Genomic DNA, 27,886 nt, shown 5'->3' with positions numbered 1-27,886 from the left:
GCACAACACACACACAGTGGTGTTTTATTCTGCCAATGTCTGGGCTTGGCACAGAATCACGAGCCACCACACACCTTGTAGATTCAAACAGCAATCCTTTATTCCCGAACTCACACTGGCCTCTACACAAACAGGTTCTGGCGCAATCTAAAATCACTCCGCCCAATTTACCTACTCCAAATCCCATTTGAATCTCAGGAGAACTCAACGGGAACAAGCAGCAGGAACACCCTAATCCCAGCAGCAATAATCTTCAACCTCCAACTTCCCTAAAACCCCTATTGTCTTAAACGGGAATGCCTTAAACTCCAGGAGCGGGAAACTTCCTCAAACCTGATCAGCTCTAAACCCGGATCCGCCCTGGTCTTTGAGCAAGGTCACCTTACTAAAGCATACATGCAATGTCCCATCAAATGTCCTCTAAGCAGCATGGGGTACACTGGCAAGGAGATTTTGATGCATCGTTCCTACTTGGCAATGGCCCTCAGCATTATTCAGTCATGAAAAAAATGAAATCATGTCCTTTTGAGGAAAATGTTTGAACTTTGAGAGCATTTATTTATGTTAAGCAAAACAAGCCAAACTCAGAAAGTCAGACGTCATGTGTTTTTTCTCATTAGTTGGACTCTATATAGAGAAAAGGAGAAAAAGAGTGTAGGATCTTATTGAAATAGAAAGGAGGCCAGTAGAGTAGAGAGAAAAGACCAAGGATGGGTAGGGGATAAAGGGAAGAAAAGGTTACCTACTGGGGAATGAAACTGACCAAATTGTATTGTTCTGTTGTATGCATGTATGAAGATGAAATAGTGATTCTCACTATTATGTATAATTATAATGTACCAATTTAAAAAATGGTCACTTTCCCCTAAGAGTTTTTTAAAGATTAAAGAGTTCTCTTCAGAAAAAAATGACATTAAGGGCAAATCTAAGAGCCTAGCAAATTCTTCCCAGTAATAAGCACACACCCAGAGAATATTGTTGATCAGATGGACAAGAATGAAGTCTACAGTGACAAGTCCTTTTTTGGAATCCTAATTGTCTAACAAATCACTGTACCAAAAATGGCCTTACTTAGTGGAAGCAGAGTGGTGCTAAAATAACGATAAGGTTATCTCGTTCCAGTTTCAAGTGAACTGTAAAAGGTCTTCTACTCCCATAAACTCTTAAGATCATACATTTATTCAGTTAGATTGAAGAATGGCTTAAGTACTAATCTTTAACATCACCATCTGCATAGGATCAGATGCAAAAATAAAGTTGAAACCTGCCTTTGTGCACCAAATAAACATTACATTAACAGAGAAATAGCATGAAGCTTCATTTGACCAAGTGTGATTGTTCAGTACATAGAGATCTACATTTAAGACATACACTTCTGTCATTAACACAGTTTTATCTAATGTTGATGCAAACAACATGGTTGCCTGAGATAAGATTAGCTCCCTGTATGATTCAGGCCATAAATAACTCCTGTATGCAGCACACAGTGATGACATGAGTACAAGCTGAAGCATAAAATCTTGGACCATGGTTTTTTTTTTTTTTTTTTGGTGCTGCAGTTTATAGTTTAAATGCAGAGTGTTCTTTCTTGATAGGATTTAGCTTCTCTTCAGACTGCTAAAATTCTTAGTTCCCATCAGCTAAAGGTCATGAAAAGGCAAAGACACGCTTTATAGTTTACAGTCAGTTCCACTAATAGCTTCTCATCAGCAGTAATGTACAGTTCAATTTATATTTCTAATTTTAAATTGCCCTTGTCTTATCTTTGTTCATGAAAAATGCATATGTTTCAAAAATGACATAAAACATTTTTCTGGATATCTTGCTGTCTGTGGAGCCTTTTAATTGTTTTTAACAGCTTTATCAAATAATAACTTTGTATGCCACACAAAATTCACCAATTTTAATTGTACATGTCAGTGATTTTTAATACATTTACAGTTGTGCCACTATCACCATTATCAGTACATTTCTGCACCCTAAAAAAATAAACCTCATGAGTATTTTGTCATCCCTCACTCTACTTTCTATCTCTCTATAGATTTTACTTTTTTGCACATTTCATATAAATGGAATCATAATATGTGGTCTAATGTGTCTGGCACCTTTGACTTAACACAGTGTTTTCAGAGTTTATTAATATTGCAGCATATACCAGCTATTTATTCCTCTTTATTGCCAAATGATATTCTATTTTGTGGATCTACCACATTTTGTTTATTCATTCACACTTAGACATTTGAGTTGTTTCCACTTTGGGATGTTGTGAATGATACTGCTATGAACATTAGCTTACTGATTTTTCCATCTTTAGAAAATAAAATTGGCTAATTTAAAATGGTATTTAGTATAGTCACAGCTCAGTGACAGTATTTTTACAATGTGTGGGTACAGGTTTGTGGGTAGACAGTATGTCTTTAGTTTTCTTGAGTATATATACTTAGAAGTAGAGTTGCATTGGGCACAGAGCCTGTAGTCCAACACTCAGGAGGATGAAACAGGAGGATCACTTGAGCCTGGGAGTTGAGGCCAGCCTGAGCAACTTAGCAATATCCCTTCTCTTAAAAAAAGAAAGGAAGGAAGGAAGGGAGGGAGGGAGGAAGGGAAAAAAATTGAACCAAAGAAGAAGTAGAATTGCTAGGTAACATAGTAATTATGTTTAACATATTAAGGAATTTCCAAGTTGTTTTCCAAAGTGGCCATATCATTTTATAGTCCCTCCAAAGGTATATGAGGGTTTTAGTTTCTTCACACCAGGCTGGAGGTGTAGTTCAGTGGTAGAGCATAAGCTTAGCATGTGTGAAACCCTAGGTTCAATCCCCAGCATCCTCCAAAATTTTAATATCTTCACACCTTCTCCAGCACTCATTAGACATTATCTTTTATTTTAGCCATTCTAGAAAGTGTGAAGTGATATCTCATTGTGGTTTTGATTTGCACTTCCTGAATGATTCATATTGTTGAGGACTAATAATTTTTGTAATACTCTAATAGCCATTTAATTTTTTTTAATCTAAAGGAAACAAAATGAGTATAAGTCATGGCCAGAAATATTTCAACCTAGTTTATAATGCAGGGAGTTTTCATTCAATTGATTCTAGTTATAGGAAGGATTTGGGAGTATTTTTGCAATTAGATCCTTAAATGCTGTCCTCCAAAATGCTCCTTTAGTTGGTCAATCCTGTCACATTTCTTGCTGGAATCATTTGCCAGTGGAGGGAAATGTTATAAGCAGAAGATGCTTAGCAAGAATTTTTTTCCCAAAAATAAGAATAAAAAAATGAGCATAAATTGCACATGGTAATCTATTTATCACTTCAGAGGTTACTTAGCATTCTCTTATAGTAGTAATTGGCAGACTTTTTCCATAAAGAACCCAATATTTATAATCCATATAATCTTTGTCACAACTGCCCAACTGCCATTGTAGCTAGAAAACAATGAGATAATATAGAAATGATTGGGTAAGGCTATATTCCAGTAAAACTTGACTGACAAAAAAAAATGCTGGATTTGGCCAAAGGTAATAATTTTCCAACCCTTTCTCTATAATGAAGGATGCCATTTCCTTGGTTTACCAGTATCCTTTTTCTATAACCAAACGTGACTATGTCCAATGGTCAGATAAGAATAGTGATAATCCATTTGAGACAATTGGGTATCTGCATGTGGGACACTGGGCTGATATGTCTGAAAATAACTTACTTTAATGAAACTCATTGGCTAAGTACCAGAATTGGGTTTTGCCATGCCTTAAGATATCTGAGCTGTACCTAAAATTTCAAAAAAGAGACTGCTCTTGTTTATTCATGCTATTTTATTGAAGTATTCAAAAATACTAAGCATGATTATTCTAGGCTATAAATTTAGATTCTAAGGAAGGGACTCCATTACCAAAAGAGACAAAAAGATATCCTATCTTTGAGTTACAGATACTGAAGAAGCACTTTTTCAGGTTATTTGAGCATAAAGTTCTCTTTGAAAAACCATAAGCTTAGAATTTAATTGTGAGTTATTTTGGGCTATGTGATTGGTAGTGGGATCACAGTAATCTGCCTGTCATCTTTGTTGAATTTAAACTGAAACTCTTTTCTTTCACATCTCTGAAGAGCAAAAAGGTCAGCCCTACCAACTAGAAGAAATCAAAAGTCAACAGTATAAATAAAGCTAATATTTTATATCTTAGACTCTGGTTCTTTATTCTAGGCTTGTATCTTATATATTCACTCCAGTCTCATTGGGGCTCTCAGTGCTGCCTTATGGGCCATTTACTGGGCCATTTAATTGAAGTTAATTTACAAAGGTCTATTCTTACTCATCTCCCTTTTCTGTTTCTTCTTCTTATATCTCTTAAACAAGCCAACTAATTAAACAACCTAACTTATGAGTCACTGAAAAACATTAAAGACATTCAACTTGATTTATGACTTCCTTTAATTAGTCTCTTCCCCTTACCAACAAATAAGTCTATATGATTACCAATTCTTACCTTTTTTTTTATTTTAGATAGAGAGATAGCCCTAATTCCTCTTTAAATTCTTCTCATGAAATATTTCCAACATATAAGAAAGCACATTATCAGATTATTTATTCTGATATCTAGCAGATTTATTCAATTGAATAAATAATCTGATAATAGCCATTTAACAAATATTAATATTTTTTCATGTTTGGGCTGGGGATGTGGCTCAAGCGGTAGCACGCTCACCTGGCATGCGTGCGGCCCGGGTTCGATCCTCAGCACCACATACAAACAAAAGATGTTGTGTCCGCCAATAACTAAAAAATAAATATTAAAAATTCTCTCTCTCTCTCTCTCTCTCTCTCTCTCTCTCTTAAAAAAAGATTTTTTCATGTTTATTTCAGATTTTTTCTTTATTTTTAAAAAATATAACAAATAACAGTAGGAACTTGTGTAATATTCCTTTCTTATCTCATTTCTATCCCTCCTCTAAAAATAGCTTCAATTCAAAATGCATGAGAATTTAGCACATTAATAATCTTAATATATGTTCTTTTCTTATGCATATTTTGTACTTTTCCAACATCAGTAACACATTCTTTTTTATTTTAATTTTGTTTTGGTGCTATGGATTGAACTCAGGGGCACTGAACCACTGAGCCATATCCCCAACTCTACTTAGAGACAGGGTCTCTCTGATTTGCTTAGTGCCTCACTTTTGCTGAGGCTGGCTTTGAACTCACAATCCTCCTGCCTCAGCCTCCTGCGCTGCTGGGAATATATATGTGCACCACTGTGCCCAATCAGTAACGTATTAAACAACATATGAAATTTTTTAAATTGACATAAAATAGTATCATACTATTCATATAATTCTATAGATTTTTTCTTTCCCACTCAACATTGTTGTCTTTGAATTTATCTATAGATCTGGGTCAGTGGTTTTTCAAATCTGGCTATGCATTAGATTTTCAGAGAGAGCTTTAAAAAACAGGTACACATTCCTGAACCTTACTCCCAGAAACTATGATACATTGTTCTGGAGTAGAACATAGCCTTTTTTAATAGACTTTATTTCTTAGGGCAATTTTAGGCTTGTATAAAAAATTGAACTGAAACCAGAATTCCCTATGCTCACTCCCCCAGCCACAATTCCTCCTATTAACATCTTGTACAGACATGGTACATTGGGTACAACGAATGAACCAATATTAATGCATTATTATAAATTAAAACCATAGTTTACATTAGGGTTCATTCTGTGTTGTTTCTTTGGATTTTGCCAAATGTATAATGTTCTGTATCTACAAGTGCAGTACAGAATAGTTTCATTGTCCTAAAATTCCCCTGTTTTACATATTCACTTCTTTTATCTTTTCCTCCCCAACCCCTGGCAACCGGTGATCTTTTTTACTATCTTCAGAGTATTACCTTTTCCAGAATTTCATATAGTTGGACTCACCCAGCATGTAGTCTTTTTAGATTGACTTCTTCCACTTAGCAATATGCATTCAAGGTTCTTCCATGTCTTTTTGTGGCTTGATACCTTGTTTCTTTTATTGCTTAATAATATTACATTGTATGGGTGTACCACTATTTATTTGTTGGTATTTATCTATTAAAGGCAGCAGCTTGGGGAGGCAGAGGCAGGAGCATGGCAAATTGAAAGCCAGCCTCAGCAATTTAGTGAGGTGCTCAGCAACTCAGTGAGACTCTGTCTCTAATAAAATACAAAATAGGGCTGTGGCTCAGTGGTCGAATGACCCAGAGTTCAATCCTTGGTGCTCAAAAAAAAAAAAAAAAAAGGGAATCTTGATGACTTTGGGGTTGTTAACAAAATTGCTATAAATATTCATATAAGGAGTTTAGTTTGTAAATTTTCACCTCATTTGGGTAAAATGAGTGAGATTATCAGATTATATGGTAATCCTAGCTTTGTTGACAGACTGTCTTCCAAAGTGGCTATGCAATTTTTTATTCTCCACATTGTATTAGTATTTTTTAATATTTTTATCTTTTAGTTGTAGTTGGACACAATACCTTTATTTTATTTATTTATATGTGGTGCTGAGGATTGAAGCCAAGGCCTCATATGTGCTAGGTGAGAGCTTTACCACTGAGCCACAAACACAGCCCCCTATATTAGTATTTTTTAGAAGCTCTCCAGATAATTCTAATATGTAGCCCAAAAAGTTGAAAATCACTAATCTGTATAATTCATTTAAAGATGACAGTACAGTGAGCATGGTAGTTAAAATAGATTTGGCTTTGAAACGAGACTAGATTCTACTTTTCCTACTTCCAGACTGTAGAACTTCAAGCAAGTTTTTTTGTTTTGTTTTGTTTTTGTTTTTTATTATGGTACTGGGAATTTAACTCAGGGGCACTCTATCATTAAGCTACATCCCCATCCCTTTACTTTGCAACAGGATCTCACTGAATTGCCAAGTTACATTCCTCCTGCCTCAACCTCTGGAGTAAATAAGATTACATGTGTGCACCACTGCACCTGGCCTAGCAAGTTATTTAACCTTACTGTGTCTTTTGTTTTGGTGGGGGGGGGCTACTGGGGATTGAACTGGGGCGGGGGGGGGGGGGCATTCAACCACTGAGCCACATCCCAGCCCTATTTTGTATTTTTATTTAGAGACAGGATCTCACTGAGTTGCTTAGCCCCTTGATAATTGCTGAGGCTGCCTTTAAACTCAATATCCTCCAGCCTCAGTCTCCCGAGCCACTGAGTTCACAGGAGTGCACCATGGTGCCCGACCTGTGTATTTTTTTAATTCATCTTTAAAATGAAAATCACACAGAAAACAGGCAATTTATATTCAAGAAAACTAAATCCAAACTTATAGTTGCTGAATAGGCGGGTAAGCTCCTACATCTTTCAGAGAAGCAAAATACATTTTCTGAACCCCCTCTGATATCAAAGAATTGCCACATAACTTTAATAAACACTGATCCAGCATTTCTCTTGTATAAAATAATACTCTTAATAACTCAATGGATTAAGTGAAAATATTAATGAATCTCACTTAATATTCGAGGAGAAATTGACTACTACAGATTATAGGCACAATACTACTTTTACTACTTTAAATTTCACAATTGGAAAAGAAACATAATGCTGAGCTGGGTTTGTGGCTCAGTGGGAGAGTGCTTGCCTAGCATGTGTGAGGTTCAGGGTTAGATTCTGAGCACTGCAAGTAAATAAATAAATAAGAGTCCATCAGCAACTAATAAAAATATTTTTTTAAAAAAAGAAACATAATGCTTAGTTTAAAATAATAGGAATAAAGCCATAGGAGCAGATGAGACTATTTTTAGCCTGGCACAGTGGTGCACGACTCAACCACTTGGAAGCCTGAGGAAGGAGGATCCCAAGTTCAAGACCAGCCTCAGCAACTTAATAAGACCCTGACTGTGGCTGGAGTTGTGGCTCAGCAGGAGAGCGCTCGCCTAGCATGTGTGAGGCACTGGGTTCAATCCTCAGCACCACAATAAAAATAAATAAATAAATAAACAAAGATATTGTGTCCACCTATAACTAAAAAATAAATATTAATAAAAAAGACCCTGTCTCAAAATAAAAAATGGCTGAGGATGTAGCTTAGTGGTAAAGCTCCCAGGGTTCAATCCCCAGTATCAAAAAAAGAATGAAAGGGAAAAAAAGGACAGTTTTGGAAAAGAGGACCAAAGAAAGTGAATGGTTGGTAGTTAAAGGTAAAGGGGAAAGCTAGCAATTAGCTGTTTTGTCTATTCTAGTTTTCTAGTTGCTTTTTTTCTGACTGAGATTTCAGATTTTTTAATGTTGGTGTAATAGAAGGAACATGAACTTTTTTTTAATCTTTATTTATTTTTATGTGGTGCTGAGGATCAAACCCAGGGTCTCGCATGTGCTAGGGCAGCTCTCTACTGTTGAGCCACAACCCCAGCCCCAAGGAACATGAACTTTAAAATTAAAAAAAAAAAACTTGGATTCTAATTCCAGCCTCTGTAGTTATGTGACACTGGACAAATTACTTAACCTTTTCTAAGTTCTTGAAAATGAAAATACTGATAAATTCTACCTAATAGGACTGTTGTGGAGATTAGATTAAATTAAAGAAGCTAACGTACAAAAAAAATCCTAGCACAACACTTGACATATAATAGATATCTGAATATATTCCCTTTCTTTTTTTTTCCCCTCCACCATAATCTATAAGGCATGTTTTCCACTGTTAAGTTTCCACTCTTGCCCTGAGCATGGTAGCGCATTCCTGTAATCCCAGCGGCTCTGGAGGCTGAGGCAGGAGGATCGAGAGTTCAAAGCCAGCCTCAGCAATTTAGCAAGGTGCTAATAAATTTAGTGAGACCCTGTCTTTAAATAAAATACAAAATAGGAATGGGAATGTGGCTCAGTGGTTAAGCAACCCTGGGATGAATTCCCGGAACAAAAAACAAAAAGTTTCCACTACTGGAATATAGATATTACTTTCTTTCTGCTGATTTTTTATCTAATTTGTTAATATAGTTTATTGTTCTTCAGAAGGCCTTGGTGAGAACCACACATATTCTAAATTAGAAGACGGAGGCCCAAATGGGGAATCAGAGCTAAATTTCCTGGTTTTCTGGGATCTACAGTGGAGGTGAACCCTCAAACCCAATTTGACTGGACTCCAACCCTGACTTAGTAGCATTTGAAATTCTTACAAAAAGAACTATAAATATTTGATCTCATGTCAAAATAAATAATCATAATGACTTAGCCATAAGTTTGCTTCAGTTTTTTGTGTTTGTATATGAACTAATTGACCAAATAAGAGTTTTAGTAATTGAGTCCCTATTATTAGCACAAATTAAAAGAGATTATGGAGTAGTAATGAACAATCAAAAGCTGCTGTCATCCACCCTTATTCATTTCAGTGCACCCAGTACCTAGATGGCTAGATGGACACTCCTTATTTTTTGATCCTGAGGATTGAAGCCAGGCACACTTTACCCACTGAGCTATATCTTCAGCCCATTTTAATTTTTGTTTTAAGACTGAATCTCACTAAGTTGCTTAGGGTCTTGCTAAGTTTCTGGCCTCAAACTTATGATCCTTCTGTCTCAAACTTCTGTAATCCCAAATTGCTGGGATTACAGGCATGTGCCACCATACCCCACTCTATGTAACATTACTGAAATTATCTCCATTGAATTATCTGCATCTGACCTGTAGTCAAGAGTCATAAAGTATGCAGAAATGAGATTTGAGGGGCCACACCTGGACATGGTATATTATTTCTACCCCAATTTTATTAATCAGAATTCAGTCACATGACCCACTAACTTTAAAGGAGCCTGAGAAATAGTTTTCTCAAATTCCCAGTATGAAATGAAAATCAGTAATCACAATGTGTTATCTCTGCCACAGTATAATTTTAGTAATTTGAATTTAAGGGACTCATTCATGAAGGCTGATTAAAAAGATATGGAAAAACAAATTACATCAGATAGAATAGAAAAGAAAGATGTTAAGTAGATTTGTTAACTGCCCACATAAAGACAATTTAAGTTCCCTTATTCCTATAAGAGTAGTTTTTGTCCCTATCAGCAGATGGGCTTTCTTGGGCTTGAATATTGTTAAGGTGAGACTCTGCTCTTATTTATTAATACCACAAATCTAGAGACCACTAACAACTGATGATACTTTTTAGCTTGGCTAGTAATTGAGTTGTCTCTGTATTTCTTTTTCAGGGTTTGAGTAAAAAAGTTGGAGTATCATCTTCCATCCTCCAAGGTCTCTGGATCTCTTATAGCACAGAAGGTCTTTCCATGGCATTGGCATCTCTACGAAATCTCTACACTCCAAATATAAAAGTAAATGCAAAAATTTTTTTAAAAAATTACAAATACTTTAAAGAATTAACTGTGAAAAAATGTCAGAAGAACATTAAGTAGCTGTTTTGATGAACTCTGACTTGCCTTAGACTGTCTCCTGTCAATCTCTTACTAATAATTTATTTTAACTTGTTTACACTTCGTTATCTCACTCGAAGATAAACCCTACTGTCCATCTACCTCTATAAGCTGTTTTCAGCATATGGGATCTAGGGTATCTTGTTTTGGGAGGAGTTTTTCTGGTGAGAAGTTCACTTAGTAGAGCTGATGTTCAGCCCTATAGTATGGGTGGCATTTGCTCTAGCTAATGAGCAAAAAGAGAAAACTTAATGTTCCTTTCAACAGCAAGATAAAAATTACTAAATGCTGCTAGACATTTTGGAATATAGCTGATATCTGATTATTATTTCTATTATCTGATTATTATTTCATTTATTTATTTATTTTTAGGTCAGCCGACTGCTGATTTTGGGAGGTGCCAATATTAATTACCGGACAGAGGTTTTAAATAATGCTCCAATTCTATGTGTTCAGTCTCATCTTGGTTACACAGAAATGGTGGCCTTGCTTTTGGAATTTGGGGCCAATGTAGATGCCTCTTCTGAAAGTGGCCTGACTCCTTTGGGATATGCCGCAGCAGCAGGGTTCCTGAGCATCGTGGTGCTACTCTGCAAGAAACGGGCCAAGGTAATTGACTGCCTGCCTCTGCTACTTTTCCTTTTTTTCCCTTTTTCTTTCTTCCAGATACAGAGTCTTCCTTAACTCCTATGGTATATCAAACCCTGACTGGAAGCAGATCAAGGGAAGGTGCCTCAGCTTACACCCAGTGTTTGCCCACTTGCCCCCCCCAGTCCACACCACAGCTGGACACAGTTGTAAAATCCTTGAGAGGCACTTAGGAAACTACACTTATCAGCAACAAAAAACATCCTGGAAATTCTCTACTGAGCTCAGAAAAATCTCTTTTCTTAACAGGAAAGGAAAGAGAAGTAAGGGAGCAAGGAGGAGACTGTAGCAAGAGGTCTGAAATGAATGGCACTACAGACTCTTTTTTATGTAGAAAAGAAATGTTAACCAATGGAGATGAGAAGACCAGATTCCCCTCATCCTGTCCTTGAAGACCACCATCCTAGAGATATTTTTGGGAAAAGATGATTCCCCCTGTTTATACTCTGACCAAGTATACCTCAAAGCGTTTGTTAGTATATTTCAGTTCTCAGAAACATTAACAAAATCTTTTCTTTATCTCCAGAATCACTGATATAAAAGAACTCAATTTCAAAGTATCGATTAAAAGAAAAATTCTGGCCTCACAAATGTTGGCCTCTGGGGAAAATTGTGATCTCATGGTATTTTGATTCAGTCCTGAAAACAAACCAAGGATGTTGGTTTCACAGTAGACATATAAGTAATATATCTCATTCTGAGGTATCTAGTGCTCTTACCTGCTGCAGTCTGGCTGGGCACAATTCAGGAGCCACTTGTCAAAAGAAACTAACTTTATTTTTAGAACTACACACGCCAAACAAAACAGCTCCTCAGGAAAAACCCTCAGAGCCCAACTGCCACCACCGGCTTCCCACAAGCCTCTCTCCCCCCAAACACAAGCCTCCCCCACTCCCACAATCCTCCTGCTCTTGAGGCCGATTGGCTGGGTCGCATGGGTGGAGCCAAAGAAGTCCCCCAATGAGCAGCTCCATGGTCTGAAAGGGCAGGGAAACAGCCCAATGAGCATCACCACAGAGGAGCCAATCAGCTAGATGTTGCTGGGGCCGCTGTGAGCCAATCATCAGCTGGCAGTCTGAAAGTTTGCTGGCAGCTGGAAGTTTGCTGGGGCCCCTTCGCTGTGGCTTTCAACACTTACCAGGGAAGAAAATAGGACTCCTGAGACTCCTTTGGGAGTGAAATCTCAGAGCCTTAGATGTTTACTGTGGCACAGTTATTGTCCACCTTTAATAATGTTCCATTTCTTTGAATGGACATCTCTAGAAAGAGAATGATAACTGGTCCTTGTATTACTTTTGCCGTAAATTCAAATCTCTGCTGGTACTGGATCTTTCCTGCTGCTCATCCCTTATACTACCAAGCCAGTATTTTTAGTTATTTTTCATTGTTTCCCCAGAGCAGAAACGTAAATTAAAACTTTTAATTCTGAATCTGTTCCTAATCGGGAATTAATTTTTCTTTCCTCTGAAATTTTATTATACTTTCATTTTCCTTAAGGCATTTATTATAAACTTCTTTGTTGGACAGGCTTTTGTCACATTGGTCACATCTCCCCATACCTCATTTCAAAGTTCTTGAGAGCAGAATCTACATATTCCTGTCTTATTGTGTTTTTATCCCACGTGGTACCCTGCACATACTAGGCATTCAATAAACATTTGTCATGTGGATTGCTGGTTGGAACCAGTTACTGGGGGAACCAGAAACAGAACTTAAGTTTCAAGTGCTTTAACTACCATATACAGATAACAGTGTTTCTGCTAGAAAAGGCCATTTCATTCATTGAAACTTGTGACTCAGGGCCTTCTGGTGGATTATCTTTTTTGGGGGGCGAGGCGGGGGGGAATGATACCAGAAATTGAACAGAAGGGCACTCAACCACTGAGCCATATCCTCAGCCCTATTTTGTATTTTATTTAGAGACAGGGTCTCACTGAGTTGCTTAGCACATCTCTTTTGCTGAGGCTGGCTTTGAACTCGTGATCCTCCTGCCTCAGCTTTCCACGCCACTAGAATTACAGGCATTTACTATCAAACCCGGCTGGTGGATTGATCTCAAGCAGCCTCTTCTTTCAATCTAAACTTGGAAAGCAACACTAAAATTAGAAAAACTCCTGTTAGAGTTCAGTCTAGCTCCAAGTGCCTCTAGCCAGGTCTTTGAGATTCTACCCTCCTGCTGGAAGAACGGAGGCACTTGACTATTTAATCTTTGCCAAAGATTGGTGGTCAAATGAGTAGTTCATGATATGATATATTTTGCTTCTTTGGAACACCAAAAAGTTAGAGCTCCAAAATGTTTTATTTTTCTTTTTCATGATTTTAAAGACAGTGTTTTGTGCCAATAGAGCTACAAGTCTTTCAAATCTTTGTCTGAGGGAAGCTACTTGAGGACAAAGGGGAATGTACCTCAGGAAAACAAAGTGTGAGCTGAGCATTTTGTTTATTTTTCTTTTAACGTTAAAACAAAAAACTGACCTTGTTTTTGAAGAAAAGAAGTTCTCCCCAGAGGCACATCAGGCAGAGTTGTAGTTTGGTACTATTCTAGCCTGAAGAGAAAGTATTTTCTAAATTTGCTCAGAGATTAGTTCAAAGATTGGAAAGAATGAATCTTAGTAGTCTAGACATGTGCAATGGACTGGTGTCTAGATTGGGTGTACAGCCACAGGTCTTGGTTCACACATATTTTTCTGTTCTCTCCCTTTAGGTGGATCACTTGGATAAGAATGGACAGTGTGCTTTGGTTCATGCTGCACTCAGAGGTCATCTGGAGGTCGTTAAGTTTTTGATTCAGTGTGACTGGACAATGGCCGGCCAGCAGCAAGGAGTGTTTAAAAAGAGCCATGCCATCCAGCAGGCCCTCATTGCTGCAGCCAGCATGGGTTACACTGAGGTAAGAAGAATGTGATAGGGTTCTTTTTTTTTTTTTTTCAAGCATTCAAGAACCTGTGAGATTGCATATTATAAAACGGCCAGCCAAATTAACTTTTTGGTCACTACCCTAAGGAATAAAGAGGTGAAACTCCATGAGGCATTTGACTACTTAAATGCCAAGGCACCTAGAATTATGGACAAAAAGTTGAAAAAGACTTTGGAAATTATCTAATCCAATCTCTCCCCCATATTTCCACCCCTTTTAACAGACAATGACAGAACCACAGAAGGATTAATTACTGACCTGTAATTACATAGTTAGAACGTGGAATGGGAAGAAAACAACATGTAAAATATCAGAAAGATCAGGTTTTTGTCCTAGTTTTGCTGCCCATTAGATCTAGACCTTGGGCAATTTACTTGATCTCTTAGAACCTCAGTTCCCCATCAAAAAATGAAATTACTCTTTCTTACAAAGTTGTTTATTACAGAGGGTTCCTGGTAAACAATTAAACACCATACAAATAGTATTTTTGCTAATTTATTTACTAATGATAGTAATAATATTAATAGTGACAAATATGCAGAAATGGTCATATACTATGATTTGTTTAACAACTGATGCTGAAGAGGGGAGAAGGGTGCAGCAGGTGAGAGAGAGAGAGAGAGAGAGAGAGTATGCACATACATGAGTTTATTATAAATTTTACTGGCATGGAATCAAAGCAGTGGATGTACAGCTTCTCAGAGAGGTAGGTGAAATAAGGATTTCACTAATATTTAATATTGGACACTCAAAGTGGCTTAGGGGCTCAGAAATTTGGGCACAATAACCAAAAAAAAAATGTGCATCACAGCTGACCCCATAGGTGCTGCCAGGGTGCATTCACCACAGAGAGGGGAAACACAATTTTGGTACAGAGAAAGCTGAGATCAAAAATATTGCATAATCTTAGCTGAACCAGAGGCTGCACTGTATGCTGGTACTTGAAAAAGGCCCTCTGTGTCTCAGCTGGCCCCAGAAAAATGAGGTGGGAGCCATCTTGGAACAAATGCACCACCTTGGCAACTATAAGACCTGGGCGATCAGCAGGGGAAAAAAACATAAAAACAGCCACAATTTCCTGGCAGGTGCCTATCCGTAACCTAGCCTGAGCCTGACAGAACATGAGTGAAACAGGTGCTGAGTAGACTATACCCAGGGGGTTTCAAATTGGATGGGCAAAGGAGAGTCCAACTTGCTTCTCCTTTGTGTTGGGGAGCTCACATAACCAGCTGAACAGGTTGGAGTAAATATTCTCAGGGACTAAGCCCAGGAAGGCTGTGCTTCAGGGCAACAGTAAGTGGAGGATCAGACCCCCTGCCCCACAATTGGATTTCTTGGGAGGCTCCTGAGAACCAGACCCACACCAGAGATTGGCTACTGTCAAACCCTGGGGGTAGGTCAGTCTAGTTTCTCTAAAGAAGGTACCACCCAACAAAGGCCCTGAAGCCTGTGTAGACCTCAGAACCATTTGCTGACACTTCCCTCACAGAGCTGCAGAAGCTAAACCCTGAGAATGCACTCAACTGGTCCAAATGGACAAAACACCAACTGACAGAACATCCTAATACATTTCACCCCATACTTGTAAGAAGGGAAACTCAGTCTTCTATCAAACAGCTTCAGTCTTAGGTCACTCCATTTGGCAGCTCAGAGAGTGTTTTAGTCAGCTTTTTCACATCTCTGACTAAAAGACCTGATCACAACAATTTTAGAGGAGTAAAAGTTTATTTGGGAGCTCACGGTTTCAGAGGTCTCAGTCCATGGATAAGTGGCTTCATTCCTCAGCGCCCAAGGTGAGGCAGGACATCATGGCAGAAGAATGCAGCAGAGGAAAGTAGCTTACATGATGATCAGAAAGCAGAGAAGAGATCTCTGCTTGTCAGATACAAATATATACCCTAAAGTCACACCCCCAATGCCCACCTCCTCCATCCACACCCTACCTACCTTCATTTGCCACTCAGTCCCATAGGTGATTAGATTAGTTCACTGATTGGTTAAGGCTCTTGTAACTCCATCATTTCTTCTCTGAACTTTCTTGCATTGTTTCACAAGTGAACTTTTGGAGAACACCCCATCCAAACCATAACAGAGAGCAACATACAAACAAGAAGGGGTTAACATCTTCCATCCCCTGTTCTCTCTATCAGTACATAACTCAAGAAGAATTCGAAAGAAAGACTATTGGACATAGACAGTAACTCTCTAATCTGGTCAACTATTTTGACCACTTCAGTGGAGAAGCTTCCTTCATTCTTCACTAAGATTTGGGTTTTTTTAATTTTTTAATTTTTTTTTTTATTCTTTGTGGAGGGGGAGTATGTGTACATGTGTATGAATTCTAACTGTGCTGATTAACTCAGGGACATACGTAAGTTCTCTTTCTCTCATGTTTAGCATTTTTAATGCAATTGTTTTTTCCTAGCAGTGTCTTCTGAGGTTTGGGTTTTTGATTGTATATTTTGGTTTGGCTTTGCATTATATTCATGTGTTTGCTTTGTTTCTCTTTCTCTCTTTTGCCAACCACCAAATTCTGTTCTCTCTCCCAATACCTTCCTTCTGTTTTTCCCCTCCTTTTGTATAAACATCACCTGCTACATCTCTTCTTCATTCTCTCTGTTCACTTTTTTAAATTATAAAATCTTTTGTAACTTCCTAACACATTTCCTTTTCTCCTAATTTACTGTATTTTTACTGTCTTTTAGAATTGATTGGTTTACATGACTCCTATCCCATCATTACTGCTAATACAGTTATTACTGCTGTGGATGATATAATTGTACCTGCTGTTTGCTTTAAAGCCAGATCTAGTTCATGGTTATTGTTTTTATTGTTGACAATTGCTGAACCTTTTTCTATTTATTGGTTAATTTCTGTTGAAGACATAGGAACTGCATATTTACTTTAACACTGTGTGTTGTTTGTTGTTTGCAACAGTTGTTACTATTGTTTCTTTTGCCCCATTCTGTGAGGTGCTGAGAACCCTTAGGGATGCTAAAAATTCACAGGTTAGATACTCTACTGCTGAATTGCAAGTTCCTGACATTTCTCCAACTCAAAAATTGAGTAGACAAAAGCCCCAAACCAACAACAAAGATCCAAGGAGGAACAATCAGAGAGGGAACTCAGTTCCCACCTTTTAGCATCTCCGCATACATCAAAAACAGAGAGAAGTCCCAAGAACAAATAAGATAGTTACATAAAAAAGGACACATACATACAAAAAAAGAAGTAAGGGAATCCACCTCAATTGATGCACAAGTCCAAGACCTCTGAAAACACAAGAGAACAGGAGAAAAAAATCTTCCCCCAAAATTCACAATCCCCCAACAAAGAATCCTACTGATAGCAAAGTGGATGAAAGCCCAGAGAAAGATTATAAAAAACTGATTAATAAAAAATGTTCAGTGAACTAAAAGATCTAAGGAAGGAATTAAGAGAGCAGTTACAGGAGATGAAAGACCACTTTAATGAAGAAATAGAAATAGTGAAAAGAAATCAAGCAGAACTCCTAGAAATGAAAGAGACAGCCAATCAAATTAAAAACTCACTTGACAGCATCACTAACAAATTAAATTATGTAGAAAATAGAATCTCAGCCCTTGAAGACTGAACTTCATGCAGGCTATCGTGAGTACACAGAAAAGCAATAAAGGGAAAAAATTATAGAATGTGACCAGAATATACAAGAACTCTGGGACAACTTTTAAAAGACCAAACCCGAGAATCAAGGAATAGACAAGAACATGGAGATATTAAAGGCATAAAGAAATTTCCAATGAAGTAGTTAAACTTTTCTCATATCAGAAACAAGATAAACATATACATACATGAGTCTTACAGGACCCCAAATAGACCTAGTCAAATAAGAAGCTCACCAAGACATCATAATCAAAATTGCTAACATAGAAAATAAGGAAAGAATATTAAAGGCTATACGAGAGAAACATCTGGTCACACTTAGAAGCAAACCAATAAGGTTATGTCTGATTTGTCAGCTCCGACGCTAAAAACAAGGAGGGCCTGGAATGAGATATTCCAAGCCCTAAGAGAAGACAGCTCCCAGCCAAGGTTACTATACCCAGTAAAGCTCAGTTTCAAATTTGAGGGGGAAATAAAAACTTTCCACAAGAATAAACTAAAAGAATTTATGAGCATCAATCCAGCATTACAAAAAAATACTCAAAGATAAACTGCACACAGAAGAACTAAAAAATAATTCCCAAAGCTCCCCAACAGAGGAAGTTCAATAGAAGAATAATCCACTAAATGAGAATCAAGACAAGATAATATATAGCAAAAAAAAATAGCAAAAAACCACAAACACATATCCATACTAATGCTGAATGTTAATAATATCAAGTCACCAATTAAGACACAGATTGGCAGAATAGATCAAAAACAAGATTCAACAATATACTGTTACAAGAGTTTCATAGGCAAATACATCCACAGGCTAAAGGTAAAAGGATGACCAAAAATATTCCACATCTATGGTCAAAAAAAAGCAGGAGTAGCTGTTCTCAGACAAAGCAGATTTCAAGCAAAAATTAATCAGAAGAGACAAAGAAGGCCACTACACCGTAGTAAAAGGAACAGTCAAAAAAGAAGATATAACAGTAGTAAAAATTTATGCCCCCAATGTCAGTGCACCCAATTTCATGGAAAAATACTCCATGACATTAAGTCTCACATACCCCAACACCATAATAATGGGTAATTTAAATATACACTTCTCACCTATAGATAGGTCATCAAAACAAAAATCAATAAAGATATCTCCAACCTAAACACTATGAATCAAATGGACCTAATGGACATATACAGAATGTTCCACCCCAAAACAGCTGAATTTACCTTCTCAGCTACTTGGAACTTTTTCCAAAACAGATCATATTCTAGGCCACAAAGCAAATCATATATATACACACACACACACACACACACACACACACACATATATACATACATACATACATATACATACATACACACACACACACACACATATATATATACATACACACACACTCTTATATATATGATATATGTATATAGGTGTATATATATATTTTTTCCCATCAGAGCATAATAGAATGAAACTAGAAATCAACAGCAAGAAAAATAATAGGATCCATATTAAACACATGGAGATTGAACAATACTCTTTTTAATGAAGAATGGATCAAAGATGAAATCAAAGTAAAGGGCTGGGGCTGGGGCTCAGTGGTAGAGTGCTCACCTAGCATGTGTGAGGCCCTGGATTCAATCCTCAGCACCACATAAAAATTAATAAAAAATAAAGGCATTGTGTCCAACTACATCTAAAATTTTAAAAAAGAAGAAGAAGAAAGAAAAGTAGAAATCAAGAAATTCTTAGAAATTAATGAGAACAGAGATACAACATATCAAAATCTCTGGGACAGTATGAAAGCAGTTCTAAGAGGAAAATTTACAATAACTGTGTAACTACATTAAAAAACTAGAGAATCCCAAATAAATAAGCTTATGCTTGACTTTAAGGCCTTAAAAAAAGAACAAAATAATCCCAAATTCAGTAGAATCAAAAAAGAATTAAGATCAGGACCAAAATCAAAGAAAGTGAGAATTAGAAAATAATACACAGGATCAATATAATGAGTAGATGGTTCTTTGAAAAGATAAGATTGACAAATCCTTAGCCAAACTAACCAAAAGAACGAGTAAGAAGAGAAATCAGTAAGATCAGAGGTGAAAAAGGAGATATCATCCCAGACCCTCTGAAATTCAGAGAATTACCAGAACTTATTTTGAAAATTTATACTCCAATAAACTGGAAAATCTGAAAGACATGGCCAGATTTCTTGACACATATGACCTGCCCAAACTGAATCAGGAAGATTTTTTTTAAAACTAAATAGACTAATATCAAATAATGATATCAAAACCAAAATTAAAAATTTTCCAAAAAAAAGAAAAGCCCAGGACTTGATGGATTCTTACCTGAGTTCTACCAGATTTTTACAGAAGAACAAACACCAGTCTTTCTCAAATTATTCCATGAAATTGAAAGAAAGGGTACATTTTATGAAGCCAGTATAACCCTGATACCAAAACCAAAAATGCATCAAGGAAAGAAACTACAGACCAAAATCCCTGATGAGTATAGATGCAATAATTCAATTATATGCAATATAATCAAATGGGTTTCATTCCAGGGGTGCAAGGTTGGTTCAACATACACAAATCAGTGTATATTCTGTTCATCTTTTAAACAGAATTAAGGGCAAAAATCACATGAACATCTCAATAGATGCAGAAAAGGCCTTGATAAAACCCAACATTCATTCATATTTAAAAATACTGGAGAAACTAGGGATCAAAGGGACTTCCATCAACATCATAAAGGCCATATGACAAATCCTAAAGCCAGCATCATAAGGATAGAGAAAAACTAAAAGAATTTTCTCTAAAATCAGGAACAAGAAAAGGTGACAAGGCTATCCACTCTTACCATTCCTGTTCAATGTAGTCCTTGGAGTGTTAGCTAAAGTAATCAGGCAAGAAAAGGAAATTAAAGGGTTACAAATAGAAAAAGAAGTAGTCAGACTATCTCTGTTTGCCAATGACATGATCCTATATCTAGAAGACCAAAAAACTCTAGCAGAAGATTTCTAGAGCTTATAAATGAGTTCAGCAAAGCAGCAGGATATAAGATCAACACACATAAATAAAAAATTTTACTATACTCCCAACAGTAATTCAGCCAAGAAAGAAATCAGGTAAACCATCTCATTCACAGTAACCACAAAAATAAATAAATAAGTAAATACTTGGGAATTAATCTAACCAAGGAGGTAGAAGAAGGAAAATTATAAAACACTGAAGAAAGAAATTGAAGAAGACCTTAAAAATAGAATGACATCTCCTATTCTTGGATAGACAGAATCAATATTGTTAAAATGACTATACTACCAAAAGCAGTACACAGATTCAGTGAAATCCCCATCAAAATACCAATGACATTCTTCACAGAATTAAAAAAAATATATATATTCTTAGGGGCTGGAGTTGTGGTTCAGCAGTAGAGTGCTCGCCTAGCACGTGTGAGGCCCTGGGTTCAATCCTCAGTAACACGTAAAAATAAGTAAAATAAAGGTATTATGTCCAACTACAACTAAAAAATAAATATTTAAAAATTCTTAAATTCATTTGGAAGAATATGATCGAAAATTATCATAGTACAGCAATAAAGCCACATCAATGTTTATAACTGCATGACTCACAATAGCTAAATTATAGAACCAACCCAGATGCTTATCAATAGATGAATGGATTAAGAAATTGTGAGATGTATATATATATATACACACACACATATTAAGAAATTGTGATATATGTATGTATATATATATGTATGTATATGTGCACATATTAAATGAAATCAGCCAAACTCAGAACTCAAAGGTTGAATATTTTCTCTCATATGCGGAAGCTAGAGTAAAATAAAGGAAAGCAGGGAGGAGGGATACGCTAACATAAAGAACCAATCAAATATAAATGAGTAGAAAGCAAAAGGAAGTCTAGTAGAGTACAGGAAGGAGAATGGGAGAGAGGAAGGAGGATGGGAGGAAAAGGGAGGGATCATGAACTGAAATAGAATTCCATGCATGTATGAGTTTGTTGGGTTGAACCCAGCTACTATGTATAGCTGTAAAGCTCTAATAAAAGAAATGCAAATTAAAACTACAATGAGATTTCATCTCACTCCAGTCAGAATGGCAATTATCAAGAATATATTCAATAATAAGTATTGGTGAGGATGTGGAAAAAGAGATTCACTCATATATTTCTGGTGAGCCTGCAAATTGGAGTAACCACTATGGAAAGCAGTATGGTCATTTCTCAGAAAACTTGGAATGGAACTACCATTTGACCCAGCTATCCCATTCCTCAGTTTATACTCAAAGGACTTAAAATCAGCATAGTACAGTGACGAAACCACATCAATGTTTATAACAGCTCAATTCACAATAGCTAAGCAAAGGAACCAACCCCAGGTGCTCTTCAACAAATGAATTGATAAAGAAAATATGGTACAAATACACAATGGAATATTATTCAGCCATAAAGAAGAATGAAATTATGGCATTTGCCAGTAAATGGATGGAACTGGAGACTATCATGCTAAGTGAAATAAACCAGTCCCAAAAAACCAAAGGCCAGATGTTCTCTGATATGCAGATACTGATTCACAGTAGGTGGCAAGAGGCGGGGGAATGGAAGCACACCAGATTGGACAGATGGGAATGAGGGGAGTGAAGAGGGATGGTTACAGAAAAGACAGTAAAATGAACCAAACATAAATTTCCTATGATCATATATGAATACATGACCAGTGTAACTCCACATCATGTAAACCACAAGAATGAGAAGTTATACTCCATGTATGTATATGTCAAAATACATCCTACTGTCATATATAACTAAAAAGAACAAGAAAATGCCAAAGGCATACTTTATGATTAAAAAAAAGCTCTAATAAATAGTAAATATTACTGATCTAAATGTGTCACATACTTTTTACAAATACTTATGATATACTCAATACTCCTAATTGAATGCTTTTTGTTGATTTTTTTTTTGCCAAATTTGCATCTGCAGCTATCCAGTATTTGCAACCTAATCATGATTTGACAAATGGAGATGCATCTCAATTGTTAACTCTTTTACCAATAACTTTACTGTCATTAAATCTGATATGGGATCTATTGTTAAACTACTCCTCTTCATATAAATTATATTGCTTAAACTGAAACTTCTTTCAGCTTTAACTCAAACACTAATTTGTAACATTTGCCAATTTCCAGCATGTAAATATTCCCACCATGGCCAATTTCAAGTTACCAATGTGATACTGCTGAATACAAAGGTGGAAAGAGGTACACAGTAAATATAAATAACTTCAAGAGGATAGATAATAATAAGATGTAATTCAATAGGAAGTTATGAGAATCGGGGGGGGTTTTTTGGTTTGGTTTGGTTGGATGGTTGTTTATGCAATGCTGGAGATCAAAGCCAGGGCCTCTCACATGCTAAACAAGTGCTGTACCACTGAACTACAGCACTAGCTCCAGGTTTAAGTATACTTTGACCTTTGTTTTTAACATAATTTATTTAATTGTTATTTAATTTTTAACAAATGAGTGGCTTTGCTTAACAACCAGCTTGCAAAATTCCTGAAAATTTAACAATCAGCTCTCATGGACCCCTACAGACCATCACCACATCACTGCATAGGATGCTTCAGTGAAACAGCTACCCTGTTGGCTGATGTGGTATGTCACCAAGAGAATATTAAGTAAAACCGAAAATTTTATCATCTATGGAAGGTTTTTTTTTAGCACTCTATCCAATCAAATTCCTGGAAATAGGGCTATCTCATTTTTTTTTTTCTGGTTAGTAGCCATCTCTTTTAGTAGACCCAAACTGTTCTTATGCTTCTAAGAGGAAGAAGGATGATAATCACTCTGCTCTGAAGAAATACAAGTCTTTAATTTTCTCCATTTTGGTGTTATTGGGGAAATAAGGTTCTGTTTCTTTAACTTAAACAGGAAGAATATGTATTTTTAAAATCATATGCTACATAAGTGAATTATATTCAAGAGAAACATGAACTGTACATGGTAGGACAGATGCTAATCAGGGCAGTTTAGCGTTTCTACACAAGGGCAGTTGATTTGGATTCTTCTTGTATGCAAGAGATTTAGTGGTACTTGGATGATCCTGCCATCTTCAAAACCTCACAGGCTAGTGTCAGTAACATAGTTTTCCACCTGAAGTTTGAGCTGATACAACTTCTTGTTTCAGATTGTCTCCTACCTACTTGATCTTCCAGAAAAAGATGAAGAAGAAGTAGAGCGAGCACAGATCAACAGCTTTGACAGTCTCTGGGGAGAGACAGGTACTTCTAATAGATATTGCTTGTTTCTCTCATGAATGTGTTATATTTGTATGGACAAATGCCAGGCAGCTACAGCTTATCCATACCCTTATTTCTTCTCTGGCATACCTTTGGCACATCTCTGTCTTACGATTTTTGTGTTAGAGACCTATTCAGCCCAAGTAAAAAAGTCAGTCTTCTTTTTCTTTCTTTCAGTCCTCTTTCCCTTTGGGTTCTCCATACCATTAGCACTTCCAAACAAAACATTTTCCCACTCTTGTTTCCAAATATTTGTAGAAGACTGAAAGTTTATTTTCAGTGTTCCAACATGAGCAAAAGATGATTGTGGAATTTCTCTTTTTTATTTGATTCTTTTAGTTCTTCCACCAAAATGATTCTCTTCACCTGCAGTTGTAAACCAGAAGATTACTTATTTATCGATTCCTGGCTTAGTTGTTACCATGGTACAGTGATATCTGACACACTTAAACTTTATAAGTAAAGTTGCCCTGTGAGACCCAACTCCATGCATTTCTTATTAGCATATAGCAAAGCAATTTCTTTATCACTTGGTACTTACTATACAAACAGAAGCCTCTTCCTTGTGGCCTTTGCAGGAAATGATTGTTATCTTTCCACCAAATCTAAACTGGAGCATCTGAAGAAACATTAGTAACCCTTGATGTGTTTTTGTGAAACCAGGGCAAGGAAGATGGTAGCATAGCCACAGATATGTGTCATATTTGCCAGGAGAAATAGACCAAAATTGATATTAGGCCATTTATTTTGCTCAACAAGAAGGGATATACATTTTGGTTGTTAAAAATAAGCGAAGATTCTTGAACTTATTAAACACTTATAACAACCTATTGAATTGTAATGTTTCTTCTCATGGTAAAATTTCATGTAGATTTCATGACTTTTTTAAGTGGTCATCATGTGGAATGGTCCAAAGCTTAGGAATTTTCTTCTCAAACAATCCCTTTCTCTGTAAGAGCCAAAAGGAACAGATGCCAGGCAGCTGCAGCTTAAGAGCCCATGACAAATTAAGGGAAAATGTGCATCTGGAAACAGCTGCTATCTCGGAAAACAACCCCGCCCCTATGAGAGCCAGAGTACAGGCTGAGGGAAATGAACTGGCCAGGACAGCAGCAGTTCTGGAGTATTCATATGTGAACTAGAGCTGTAGAAAGGACCTGTTGGTTTACTTTTCCTGTCAACACCTCCATACCATGGACATATCTCTGTTGTGCTTATCACACTGTACAGTAATATATTTTCTTTCTGGACCACGAGTTCCTTGAGAACAAATAGCTCAATAAATGGTTTAATTAATGTGATTTTGAATAGTAGTATTCAGTTTATGTCTCCCCAACCACCTTCTCTCATTAATCATACATTCTGTACTATTTCAAGGTTGAAAATAGGAAAAAAGAGTCATTTGCTTCTCTGTATTCTATTTACTGTCAGCATCCCATCCAAGCAGACTTTGGCTATTTCCTCCAACTCTGAGCTGCATCCTGTCAACTTCTTCAAACTCCTTATATGTTTCCCTTTGAAAAAAGCCCATTTATGTCAGATAATCTCATCAGATGCTGACAAGCTAGGGAACAAATTCTGTTTCTGGTCTCCTAGGAAGGGATTTTGTTCCTAACTGCTATGTTTGTTCTAAGAATCAATTTGTTTTACAGACCTGGCTTTACCTTAATCTCCTTTCTCTCAAAGTTCTAACAGTTTTTGATAAGACTCATAAAACCCAGCCAAAGCAACTCCTTGCTCTTGGATTTTGAAAAGTTCAGACTCCATTTTACATAGTTATATGTTGTTTTGAGATGAAATTGGCCAGCTGTGTTAATAACCATGTCAAGCTATCAGCTGAAGGTTACTTACTGCCAAATAACATTATAACCTAAGCAACAGAGATGATACAAAAAAAAAAAAAGACCAAATGGAACATTGCCTCTCATAAAAATGCATTATTTGATAGAGAGAAATGGGTCAACCAGAGTAATAAAATTCTTAGAGTAGACAGTATAACTTCACAGACAGGCACTGGCTGTGAATATTCACATGTATTTTCTGAGCTAGCATCATTAGTGAGAGGTTTGATTCTGAACTATTGTCTGTTTTCTCTAGGGTGCTCTAAATTATTTTTGTGGTAAAGACTCTTTGGCCCCCACACATAGGTTTGCTGCAACCCTGTAACCTAGTAGCTAATTTTAAATGGGGTCAGAACCTGGGAATGGTTTGTTTTATGTTCCAACAAGATGATTCTTTTTGTTGTTGTTGTTTGTCTGTTTTTGTTGTTGTTGTTGTTTTAACCAGGAATTGAACCCGGGGGATTTAACCACTGAACCACATTTCCAGCCCTTTTTTATATTTTCATTTAGGGTCTCACTGACTTGCTTAGGACCTTGCTACATTGCTGAGGCTGGCTTTGAACTCTCGATCCTCCTGCTCAGCCTCCCAAACCACTGGGATTACAGGCATATGCTACTACTCCCAGCATAAGATGATTCTTATTATGCCTAACCTATGTTTATCCCAGTCAAATTCTTAAACTACTCTTGTGTTCTCACCCATACAATTTTTTTTTCTTGTTAGAAATTTGAACTTGAAAGAGAGAAGATCACTTGGATTTAAAGATCCAGAAACAAAACTTCTTTATAAAGTCAGTAATTATAGCCATTAACTCTTGTTAATCCAACAAGGCTTGGAAGTGATTACCTCAGATAGAACCAAGCTTCTGCCCTGCCATGAGGAACTGAATGAGAAATGCCACTGTCAAGAGTTCCAAAATAAAATTGAAAATAAACCATAGGCAAACCATAGATCTGATTGGACTGTGTACATTTTCAAAAATTGCCACATTTTCCTTCATAAGCCCCATCTTATTTTGGGAAAAGGAAGGATTACTTGAAGGTTTATCTTCATGGAAATTATAGATAGTTTTAATTTTGCATATGGTGTGATTGTGGGTAAATAACAATCCTAAAAACAAAAATGCCATAATTTGCACTTCAGTGGAAAAAAAATACAAATGACCATTTGATTTGAATTTCAGTGGCTTCTCTGATTGCAACATTTACAAACTGAAATGTTTGCACCTGCCAAATGTTATCATTTTCTGATCTGTCATTGGAATAGGTGGCCATAATAAAGGAAGGACCTGTTTGTTGCCTGCTACATCCATTTCCCAGTTCAATTTGGGGAAATTTTTTTCTGTCCTCTTTCTTTAAAATTAAGCATAAAATCCTTCCTACCCTTCATCCATTCTTTAAAACAATAAACATATGCATTTTAAATTCCCTGCTTAAATGAAATAACTGTTAAGAGATGGACTTGGTATCTTCAAATTCTTCTTTCTGCTATTAAAACAGCACACTGAAAATGAAATTAGCACTCAGAGAATGTCTGCTGTATCAAAGATCACAAATAATAGACAATAGCATAAAAAGAATGTAAAAAAGTTTTCCTGCTATATCCTTTATACTCACAACAGCTATTTTTGTCTGTGATTTTATTATTTTATATTCAGAAGAAAATGGCCATTGTCCTTCTTCTTTTCTCATCTTTAAGACCATTATTTTGAATGATCTGATCTTTTTGGAACTGGGAATGGAACACACAGCCTTGTGAATGCTAGGCAAGTGCTCTATCACTGATCGACATCCCCAGCCCTTTTTTATTTTTTAGTTTGAAACAAGTTCTCCCTAAGTTGCCTAGGTGACCTTGAACTTTCAATCCTCCTCTCATGCCTCAGCCTTCTGAGTAGCTGGGATTACAGGTGTGCACCACCGCACCTGGCTGTCATTTGGATCTGCATGTAAAAATGTTTGCAAATATACAAGAAACTTCTGTCTCTATGAAAGAGTAAGAGAAACAAAGAAAAGACAACAATGAAAAACTGGCTCCAAGGCCCTTAAACTCTAATTCCTGACTTTGGTTCTTTAGGTTTGAGAGCTCAGAAGTAAAGGTTGGCCAGTGG

General features: G+C 36.6%; 1 protein-coding gene across 12 annotated transcripts in view; it reads left to right on the top strand.

Moving 5' to 3' along the window:
• The window catches only part of Tanc2 (tetratricopeptide repeat, ankyrin repeat and coiled-coil containing 2), a 417,090-nt gene that overhangs the window by 369,918 nt on the left and 19,286 nt on the right, over window positions 1-27,886 (top strand). For all 12 annotated transcript variants that reach the window (XM_040268622.2, XM_040268621.2, XM_078041904.1 and 9 more), the window contains 4 exons: window positions 10,190-10,312; window positions 10,784-11,020; window positions 13,764-13,949; window positions 23,826-23,919. In XM_040268622.2, coding sequence (XP_040124556.1) covers window positions 10,190-10,312; window positions 10,784-11,020; window positions 13,764-13,949; window positions 23,826-23,919 — 640 coding nt within the window. The remainder of the gene's footprint in view (window positions 1-10,189; window positions 10,313-10,783; window positions 11,021-13,763; window positions 13,950-23,825; window positions 23,920-27,886) is intronic.

The sequence above is a fragment of the Ictidomys tridecemlineatus genome, chromosome 3 (genome assembly GCF_052094955.1).
Source record: "Ictidomys tridecemlineatus isolate mIctTri1 chromosome 3, mIctTri1.hap1, whole genome shotgun sequence".
In the NCBI taxonomy this organism is placed as follows: Eukaryota; Metazoa; Chordata; class Mammalia; order Rodentia; family Sciuridae; genus Ictidomys; species Ictidomys tridecemlineatus.
Note: the sequence above shows the minus strand (reverse complement) of the source record. Positions and strands in the feature narration are given on the sequence as shown.